General features: G+C 51.5%; 1 protein-coding gene across 1 annotated transcript in view; it reads right to left on the bottom strand.

Annotated features, from left to right (window-relative positions):
• MAP3K10 (mitogen-activated protein kinase kinase kinase 10) overlaps positions 1-10986 on the bottom strand; it is a 15284-nt gene that overhangs the window by 1851 nt on the left and 2447 nt on the right. The window contains 8 exon segments of the mRNA XM_015563851.1: positions 1-94; positions 429-541; positions 634-808; positions 2617-2733; positions 4650-4896; positions 5441-5616; positions 6057-6205; positions 8944-9124. Of these exon segments, the coding sequence (XP_015419337.1) occupies positions 1-94; positions 429-541; positions 634-808; positions 2617-2733; positions 4650-4896; positions 5441-5616; positions 6057-6205; positions 8944-9124 (1252 nt within the window).

Consider the following 10986-nt stretch of genomic DNA (forward strand, 5'->3'; position numbering starts at 1 on the left):
GAGGGCTGGGTGGGCAGCGGCACCTCGAGGTAGGCCAGGGTGCTGTGGGGGGAGTGGGGCCCGCTGCTGTTTCCCTCTGCCTCCGCGAACTCCTCTGCAACCAGAGAGGGCCGGCACTGGACTCCAGGCGTCCCTGGGGACTTGGAGGCAAGGGACTGCCCCCACGATCCCTCAAACAGCAAGCCCCCAAGTCCTCTAAGCATGGCTTTCGACTCTGTTTCCCCTAAAGCCCCCTGCCCCTGGGAGTGATGCCCACACCCCAGGGGCGGGCTGTCCCCTTTCTGGGAATGCTTTCTACACTCTGGCCCAGTGAAATCCCCTCCCTCCCCGAAACCCTGGGGAATGGTAGCCCCTTTGTCTTGGCGGTGTCCCCTTCAGCCAGGGAATGTCCTCTCCCTTCCCTTTTGAAGGCACCCTCATCCTCTTACCCATCTCATTGAGGCTGGCGAAGCCTGGGGCAATGGGGGTGTGTTTGGGGGACTTGCCCAGGTTGGGGGCGCTGGATGACCACTGTTTGCTTCCTTCCCCCAGGGCCTTCAGCCTGCAGGGAAACAGAGTTGGGGGTGGATGGTGGGCCTTCTGGTGGCCATGGGCCTGGGGGTAGGGCACAGGGTGGGCTCCAGCCACCAATACCTCTCTTCTCCTTCAGCCTGCTCCTTCTGCAGGGTGGAGCTGGGCCCCCAGGTCCGGCCTTTCTTCTTGCCTCCAACCAGTTCTTCCTTCTTTGGGGGCCCGCTGCGGCCCCAGGTGCTACTGCCACTGCCGCTGCTGCCGCCGCCGCCACCACCGCCACCATCCATAGGCGTCACTGGCCGGGGAAAAGCCACTTGGTTACTGGGTCTGACCCGCTGGGTTCCCAGCTCCACTTTCCCCGCCTGGCATTCATCCTCCACCTGGAGGCTCAAAGGGTCTTGGATTCTAGCTCCAATCATGACCCTTCTCTGCTCGAAATCCTTCCACAGCTCCTCACTGCCCAGGACGACAGCCCAGCTCCTCAGTCAGCATTCAAGGCCCTTCCTGTTATTCCCAGCTGACTTCCTCAGCCTCATTTCCATCACTCCTCACAGTCTAACCTCAACCATCCACTCATTCTCAAATGTTACTGAGCACCTGTTCTGTGCCAAGACCTGTGGCAGGTGCTGAAAAGACAGAAGTGGACAGCGCAGATGAATCCCAGCCTCAGAGGATCAGCACGACTCTCACAGGGAAGTCATCTGTGCAGGAGGCAAGTGCTGCAGGAAACATGAGGCAGGACAGGGCCCTGGTGGCTGGGGAAGGCTTCCCGTGGGAAGAGAAAACTGGGCAAAGACCAGGTGGTGAGTGAGTCAAGAGGGTACAAGGGAGGGGAGCACTTCAGGCAGAGGGGACAGCAAATGCCAAGGCCCTGAGACTGGATGGCGTGGAATATGCACAGACAGCAGGCCCGTGTGGCTGGTGTGCAGGGCGGGAGGGAGGAGAGCTAGAGTCGGGATATGCAGGCAGAGGGTGTAAGTGCCGTGGTTGGACCCCATGTCCACAGGTTCCCAGGTGGGTGCTTTCACACCTCCATGCCTTTGCACAGGCTGTTCCTTCACCTGGAATTCTGTGCCTTTTCCGTCCCTTCCCTGACGTTGGCTGCATGCCCTTCAAGCCTCCAGCTCTGGAGTAATTTGTTCCCTGGAGAATCAGAAGGCTGTGTCTTCTCTGTTCCTGCCACACTCTGAAGGCCCCTGACACCAGTACTGACTCAATGCATGGCTGTTATTTGTCTTTGTGTCCCCCATGACAATGACCTCCAGGCCTGGCACAAAGCTGGTGCCCAAACAGAGGTGTGCAGGAGGCAGTGTGTGGGGCAAGGCTGGGGGTGAATGATGGGGCAGAACAAGAGTCAGGAGTCAGCCCTATATCCTCCAATTTATCAGCAAACCCATGCAGCTACACCCCTGCCAGGCAGCCCCTACTGTGACCATCTCACCCTCCAAGACCCTACCCTGGGTCAGCCCCATCACCTCCCTTGTCTCCTGCCCTTACTCTGCCCTCTTACCATCCACATCCCCACGGCAGCCAGAGGGAAAGGGGTGTCTTTTCACATTGCTGCCTGCTCACAGCCCGCCAGAGCTCCCTGTCACCTTTAAAATGGAATCCAGGTTCTTCACCCAGCTCTCAGGGCCCAGCGTGATCTGGCCCCGTTGAACCCCTGACCGATTGCTCTGCGCCCTGATCGTTCTACTCCAGCCCAGTTGGCCTTTGGGCCGACACACATGCCAGGCTCGTTCCCACCTCCGGGACTTTGTCTTTGCTGTCCCCTCTGCCAGGGACACTTCCTCAGATCTCTGCACGTCTCTCCTGCTCTGACCACTTAGGTCCCTGCTCAAACCCAGCGCCTCAGACAGGCCCTCCTAATACAAAACAGCAACTCTTCTCTTTTATTCCCTCCCCTGGTTTCCTTCATAGTGCTCATCCCTAAAAAGGCGATCCTGCCTGCTTGCTGATGCGTTCATTGTGTTTCTCCCCCATGAGAATGAGGGAGGGGACCCTGCCTGTCTTGTTCCCCGCTGATCCCCCGCTTGGTGCAAAAAATGTGTTCAGAGAAGTCTGCTGACTGATGGGCTGGTCAGGGCCTTGGGAGATACTCACAGCGAATGGCCCTCAGCCGGGGGATGATGCTGGGGCTTGCCGGGGGGCTGGTCCCATCGGATCCTTTCCGCTTGTCCAAGGTTGGAGAGGCCTGGACTGTGATCTTGTGCTCAAAGCCTGCAAAACAGAAACTTCCCTAAGTAAACGGTTCCACGGGTCACCTGAGCAGTTCCCTGAAGCCGTGCCGCCATCTTGTATTCGTGTCACGGTGGTTCTCCAAGTGTGGCTCCCAGACCAGCAGCATCAGCACTGAGTGGAAGCATCTTGAAATGCATGTTCCCGGGCCCTCCCTGAATTAGCAGCTTTGAGGGTAAGGCACATCTAACTGTGGAGGAACAAGTGCTCTAGGTACCCCTGATACACATTCAGGTTTGAGAGCGGCTACCCTCACTAAACCTAGGCCTGAGTGTCCACTCTGTGGCCACTGAGCACTTGAAATGTGGCTTGTACAACCAGGAACTGCAGAGTTTTACCTTCATTTATTTAATTGCAATTAATTTAAGTTTACTTTTAAAGGTGAATGTGCAAATTTGGTTATTAGAAACAATTAAGCATGTATGGAACAACCTGGGTGTATAAATCTGCTTTTTCAATATTTTATGAAGTCTAAAGACAGGTGAAGTATTTTTGATGAAAATTCAGCCCTTGGATTGAGATGTGCTGTAAATATAAAATACATACTGGATTTCATAGATTTAGTGTGGGGAAAAAGGTATATTCCTTTAACAAGTCTTTCTTGTATTTATTATATGTGAAACCATAACATTTTAGATATACTGGGCTAAATAAAGTATATTATTAAAATTTCACTTGTTTTTCTTTCCCATATATATACACACACACACATACAGACATATATATGTGTGTGTGTATATGGATATATACATGTAATTTTCTTTATTTCAGAGAGGAAGGGAGAGGGAGAGATAGAAACATCAATGATGAAAGAGAATCATTGACTGGCTGCCTCCTGCACGCCCCAACTGGGGATCGAGCCTGCAACCCTGACCAGGAATCCAACTGTGACCTCTTGGTTCATAGGTCGATGCTCAACCACTGAGCCACACTGGCCAGGCAAGCCATCTTCTTCTATAGCCAATTAAATAGTTAATGGAATAGAAAATTTAATCACACATGTGGCTTGCATTTCTGTGAGCCGGTGCTGTTCTAGGCACTGTGCTGTGGCTGTAACATCACAGAGGGACAACCAGCATAATGAGCCTTCTGACACCACCCAGGAAGCAGTCTTTAAAAAAAAATAAAATCAAACCTAAACTTGAAACTAATTAAGCCTTGAGATCCATGTGAAACCTGTGTTTGTAGATAAAAAATGGCTGAACATCAGCAATTTCATATGGTTTAACCTAATACCAATTTATAGGAAATCCAGGAGACATAGGGACGTGTGAAGTGAAAACTGGGCAATTCAAGCAGCAAAATCTAGACTGTGGGGACAGGATAAATGATGTGTCCTCAACAAATTACTGGCAAGGAGGAAAACGAGGCAGAGTAAAAGATATTAAGCAAATAGTTGGGAGACAAAACTATAAAGTGACTGCGCTGGAAGTCAAGACAGGTTACTCTCAGGGGGCTGCAAGGCGTTGGAGGGGGCAAATGGAGGGCATCTGGGTGGCTGTAGGGTGATTATACTAATGCTTTAAGCTGTACAGTTTTTGGTGTTTGTGTGTGTGTGTGTGTGTGTGTGTGTTTGGTATTTAGCATTAAAAATATATATATTTTAAAAGCCCTAGCTGGTTTTGCTCAATGGATAGAGCACCTGAGGACTGAAGGGTCCTGGGTTCGATTCTGGTCAAGGCCACATGCCCAGGTTGTGGGCTCAATCCCCCGTAGGGGGTGTGCAGGAGGCAGCCGATCAATGATTCTCTCTCATCATTGATGTTTCCTATCTCTCACTCTCCCTTCCTCTCTGAAATCAATAAAAAAATATATTTAAAAAATATTTTAAAAAGAAAAGAAAAAAGGAAGCAATAAACTCTGGGTTAGGGATGCTCCAAGCGGACAGAGATGAGTACCAGAGGGCAGGCTGATGTGGCTGCCACCTTCCCGCAGCTTGAGAAGGCGGGTGCGCCTGAAGTTGCCCTTGCGCCTGCGGACACGGGGCTTTTCCTGGCTCAGCTGGCACATCAGCAGGTGCAGCTCCCGCTCCACGATGTCCATCTCACGCTGCGCCAGCTCCTGCTCTCGCCGCCGCAGCTGCTCCTCTTGGCAGCGCTGCTCCTGGGCCGCCCGCAGCAGCTCCTCCTCACGGCTGCGGAGCTCCTGGAGAGGAGACGGGGCTGGGGAAGGGCTTGGCTACTCTTCCCCTGGGATGGACTCAGGGCCGAGGGGTCTGGCTGGAGCCCTGCCTAGGAGTGTCCTGCTGTGTGAGAAAATTGGGGGCACAAAGGTTGGGTGCCAGGGCCGGGGGCTGTGTTAGCCCAAAGAAAAAATGTCTTTTTTTTTCTCTTTAATTTTTTAACTCTTCAATTAGGAAAATTTCAAACATCCATGAAAGCAGAGAGAATAGTCTGTCCCCATGCTCCCACCATCTAACAATTGTCTGTACTTTGCAAATCTTCCTCTTCCTTCTCTCCTCTCTCTCCCTCTCGTTTTGCTGTAGTATTTAAAACTAACCCCCGATTTCAGGTAGCATCACTTGTAAGCACTTCGGGGCAGGGTGCCTTTTTCTTATTAACCCACTAACAGAAGGCTGTCTTAGACAAAAAAGGGTCCCTGGGCCGCGGCTCGGGAAGGGACTCTACCCCACCCAAGGCATCAGAGCTCAGGGGTCTTGTCCATCCTCCCACCTTGGCCCTGCCCTCACCTTCTCCTTGGTTCGGAGCTCACTGAACATGTGCTGAATCTCCAGCTTCCAGTCTTCCTGCAGTGAGTGGAAGGATTCCAGTGGCATCTGGAAGAGGGCTGACTGTTCTATGACTTCGAGCTGCTTCAAGATGCTGCTGAAATCCGGCCGCCCGTGGGGGTCTGGGTCCCAGCACTCTGGGGTGGGAGTGGAGATGTCAATGGTCATGCTCTGGGGCATCAGCCTGCTCAGTGAAAGGCAGGACTTTAGGGGCTGTACGCAGACATGGAGCTGAGGGGAAGGAATTCAAACCCAAACTCCTGGCCAAATTTCACTCTGAAACTCTGGGAGAGAAACCCAGGGACCTGATCTCTGATTGCTGGTAGAATCGGGGATCAGGGAGGGATCTTAGGGCCAATGAATTCTAACAGACTGCCCTCAAGAACTGTGGGCCTGGCCAGAGTAAGGGTCTGGGGGCCATGGAGCCAACTGTGGGGGAGTCATTGTCTGATGGGTCCAGGCCTTCTCTCTCGCTCCTGGGCCCACAGGTATGGAGGGGTGTGAATGGGCGAGGTCTGGACCCACGGGCCCCTGCCACCCAAGCTGAGCCTTCCCTCTCCACGGGGCCCTGGCTCACCCTCCAGTAGGCGGGCAAAGGGCTCGGGGCACGTGGAGGGGATGGGCAGTGTCAGCTTGTTCATAGCCACGCCATATGCCACAGCCAAGGCGTCGATTTCACGGTAGGGGACCTCACCCGTCAGCAGCTCCCAGAGCAGCACCCCGAAGCTGCAGGTGGGGGAGAGGGAGGGGTGATGCCACAATCCACCCCAATCCTCACTTATACCCCAGTCCTGCCTCCAGTTCCCTGGTGCGCCCCCCTCACCCCAACATTCAGCCTGGCCAAAGAGGCCACAACAACCTAATTGACCTCCACTGCCCTGATTGCAAATAGATGTGCGGAGATTGCTCTCTGATGTCTGGCTTTTGCTCTCTCTTCCCTTGCCCCTTCCTGGAAACCTTCAGTGGGTCCCCTGTGCCCACCCTTCTTAGCCCTGACCTTCGGTGACCCCTGCAGACTCACCTGTAAGCACTCTCAGCCTCCATATCAACCTCAGCTTCATCTTGCAGCCACACTTGAGTTGAACAAGCCCTGTTCTTCCTAACTTCTGGCCTTTGCACAGGCTGTTCCCTTTGTCAAGAACACTTTTCCCTTTGTAACTGTCCCTTCAGTCTCAGCTCAGGTGCTCCCTCTCCCAGGAAGCCTTCCTTGATTTCACAGCCTCCAAAGCTGGGTTAGAGGTCCCCCCTCTATGCTCCCATAGAACCTTTGGCACTTACCCATAAAAACAAGTTAACACTAACATTTATAAAGTACTTTCTTATGGCTAGCACTGTCCTAGGCACTCAGTAATCCTCACAACAGCCCTGGAAGGCAGTCTTGGTATGACCCCCATTTTATCTGAGAGCAGAGCTGTAGGCTCAGAAAGGTTAAGCTGCTTGCCTACAGTCACACAGCTAGTAAGCAGGACAGCCACACTCAAACTCAGGTTTGCCTGATGCCCACGACAATGTCCCTAATGGCTCCACAGCACCAGAGCGTGCATCTGTGTGCTACAGCCGCCTGCGTGCCCATCTTCTCTAGGAAGCTGTGCTCCCCTGGATCTTGACCACTGCTTTGTGCAGTGCCCAACATGTCCGCCATATCCCCACACGCATTCATTCAACATGTCCCTACTAAGTATCCAGTGTGCCAGGCACTGCCCCAGGCACTGGAACAAGATAGATGCGACCCCTGCCCTCATGCAGCTGACAGCCTCCCCTCCCCTCAGCGACAGGACTGGTGAATTTGCGCTGGGCACATGCTGCCTGAAATAATCTTTCCATCTTCCTTTGCAGCTCATTATGCCCACATGACATTGGTTCCAGCCAGAGGGATGTAGGAGGGTGTGTAGTTTGCAACTAACTTCCAGGAAGTATCCTTAAAGGGACGCTGGAGCTCAGGCAGCCATTTTGGACCATGAGGTGAACTTGGGAATGGAGGCCATGTGAGGTGGAGGAACACGAGGGGCTTATAATTAGAGGCGGCATGATCCTCCCCTTTCCTGTCCCTGGAAGCCTGGGGGATGTTTGGCTGTCACAATGCCCGGGGAGTGCTACTGATGTTTGGTTGCTTCGAACCATGGATACCTTTGTCCTGAAAAGTCCAGGACGGTATCGCACAAGCAAGAATTATCCTGCCCAATGTCAATGACACCCCCATTAAGGGGCCCTGACATAGGACCTTGGGTCTCTAACACTGTATCAGTCCTGGCTTCACATGACAGCAAAAACTCTAGCCTTGTTTTTATTTGGGTTTCTGCTCCTTGCCACTGAAACATGCTCTGCTAAATGCCTGGGACCACAAATGAGGCCTCATGTGAAGAGTCTCAGGACTTCCCCCAGAGGCTGTGCTCTCCAGTTGAGATCCTGTCTGCCCAAAAGCCATGACTTGGCTGCCTGGTCCATCTGGAGCCTCAGTGGGGGTTCTCTCCCAGCAGCAGGCCCTGGGTTAAAGAATTTTGCTGCCGCTACAAAGTCTTGTTGGTGATGGCAACAGCCTCCTCACTGGCCTCCCACTCCCACTCCTCCCCTACCATCCATTCTCCACCCTACAACTGGAGGCAGCCTTCCCAATGCTGAGTCAGATCGCATCATTCATAAATGCCTCTAGCGGCGTTCCATTACGCTTAGAATAAAACAGAGGCTGGTGCCTCATCCAAGAGCACCTCCTTGTCTGCTCTAGCCAACCACGCAGGTCCTCATAGCCGTTTCTGGTCCCACTAATCTTATTTTCACCTCAGCACCTCCTTTGTGTGAGCTGTTCCCTCTGACTGGGAAGCTCCTTCCCCCAAACTCTGCATCGTTGGCTCTGTCTTGTCATCCAGGATGCAGCTCAATTATCTCGTCTCATAAAAGCCACCTGCAAGAAGTCCTCCAGCCTCCAGAGTTCTTTTCCGTCAACCTCCTGGCTCATCATGCTATCTAATACTTCTTCTACTGAATAAACTTATATTACTTTACAATTTTCTTAAAAACAGCTTTTTTCCAGCTTCTTGTGTGCTTGTTTACTATCCCTGCAAGCAGGGAATGTGTCTTTTTATTTCCGCTGTATCCCTAGCACCCAGCACTATTGGCTGGATGGATGAATGCATGAATGGTTGTCTCCAAAGGTCTCAACTTCCTGTTTGACAAGTTGGGGCTGTGTAATGGATGGTGTCTGAAGGGCCTTTAGTGCTGACAACATCCAATCTCTACATCTTTGCTTTTGTTTTTTGTGTGTTTGTTTTACTGTGATCCAAGTCCTCCTCAGCTGCCACTTTTGCTATCAGAGCAGAGACCTGCTTTGGTACCTGTCTATTGGTCCTACGTGGCCAGCACTTTGCCAGGCCCAGAACCTCGCTTCAGTGGGAGACTGTCCCTCCCACTCTGCCCTCAACCCTGCTCACCCCCCCATTTCCAAGAGGCCTCCCAAGCCCCATCAGCACCTCCAGACGTCACTGCTTTTGGAGAAGAGGGAGAGACGAATAACCTCTGGGGCCATCCAGGCGTAAGTCCCTGCAGCGCTCATTTTGGTGGTCTTGTGCCACTCTCGGGCGAGGCCGAAGTCCGTGATCTTGAGCACCGTGTCCGCGAGGTTGTGGTTCTCGATGGCCTCCAGAATGAGGACTGTGGGGTAGGAAGAAACGGGTCACCCCAGACCTGGCGGGCTGTAGACCGCATGTCCTGGCCCTGCCCCAGCTGGACTTTTTTACTTGTTTTCTGTCCCCCACCTCAAGTGGCCGGTCTACTCCCTACAGCTTCCAGGAGTACTTCTTGGCCCCAACCTGGACGCTGGGGAGCTCAGTGAAAGGTCGATGGCCAAGGCCTTGGTTCGCCTTGGTCCAGGCCTTGAATTCCCAACCTCCCCAGAAGTAGAAGCTACAAACCATGAGCCAAAGGGATGAACAAGGTTTCCTTTGTCTTTGTCATCCCTGTGGTCACTGCACTCATGTCATGGCCCCATTTCTACTCCTTTCTGTGTCATACTCTTTGCCACATGACTTCGCAAATCTTTCCACTAAAGACACAGAGTGCATGTCCCCATGCTTTCCTCTGGGTTGGCCATATGACTTGCTTTGGCCAGTAGAGTGAGGCAGAAGTGAGGGTACCAAGCCCAGGCCTTAAGAGGCCTCGTGTGCACTTCTGCCATCAGCAGAACATGCCTTGCTGGTCCAAGGAAGATGCGAGATCCTCGGAGCAAAGCCTTTCCAGCTGACCCAGCCTAAATCATTTACCCTCCAGCTGGCCTGCTAATGCATGAGCAGTAATAAATGACAAGGAGTTTGAAGACACTGAGTTTTGGAGGTGGTTTGTTACACAACAGTCTTGTGACAAAATCTGACTGATATATCCCCGAAGCATACCAAATGGTTCCCACTTACTTGCTGCCTACCGTCAATACTAATAATAATCATGGCTGGTGTTTACCAGGATATTATTATGTGGCAGGCACAGTGCTAAGCACCCCAAGAATTACATGAAGTGTTTCGCTTATATTAGTATTCATTTCATTAATTTACATAAATTAACTAGCAAGCAACCCATTTTGCTGACTAGCAAACCAAGGCTCAGAGCAATGAGGTCACTTGGCCAAGATCACACAGCTTAAAAACGGTGAGGTAAAGCCCAGATGTGTCATCAAAGCCCAATCTTTTAGCTCCGATGACATTCTACTACCTTCTATCAAACAGGCCCCAGAGTGTACAGTGTACAGCCTGGGCTGGAATTACAGCTCTGCCACTTATTAGTTGCATAACCTTGTATAATTTGTTTTTATTAACACAAAGATTTCTCCTCTGTTATATGGAGATGATAATAATAATAGTATTTACCTTATAGGGTTGTAGGAAAGATTTATTGCCTGAAGCAACAGTAGGTCTTTTAAGAATGTTAGCTAATACTATTAGTGTGTGATGCTACCATAATTGTTTCTTATTTTTCCACCTTTATCTTTGACCCTTCCCAGTTACTTCTCCAGTCAAAATAACAATGAGGTAATTCTACTATCATGTCCATTTGGCAGATGAAGAAACCAGGGGTTAGAGAGACCAGTACATTTCCTGAGGTCACACAGTTGGTAATCTTGTCAATTTTTACAAGCCTGATTCAAATGCCGCCGCCTCCTGGCAGCCTCCCGTGACTCTCTAGCCTGTGACTCCAACTACTAGAAATACTCCCTTCTGGGGTCCCCACTGCTCCTGTTTGTGGAGTGATCCTGTAACAGAGGGAACAACCCCATGGTCATACACTTTATTTTTGTATCTTCCAGGCTGGGCCTAAATCAGTTCCCTTTAAAAAATATATCTGATCATGTCATTCTCCTGCTTAAAACCTTCTAATGGCTTCCGCTACATTGAATAAAATGCCCAAAGTCTTCACTGTAGCCCCCAAGGTCAACAGGATCTGGCCTCTGCCTACCTTTCCACCTTTGCCTCACTCCTACTCTTGCAACTCCTGGGTTCTTGCAGTCTCTCTAACAAGGCACACTC

Source organism: Myotis davidii, unplaced genomic scaffold, assembly GCF_000327345.1.
Source record: "Myotis davidii unplaced genomic scaffold, ASM32734v1 scaffold178, whole genome shotgun sequence".
NCBI lineage: Eukaryota > Metazoa > Chordata > Mammalia > Chiroptera > Vespertilionidae > Myotis > Myotis davidii.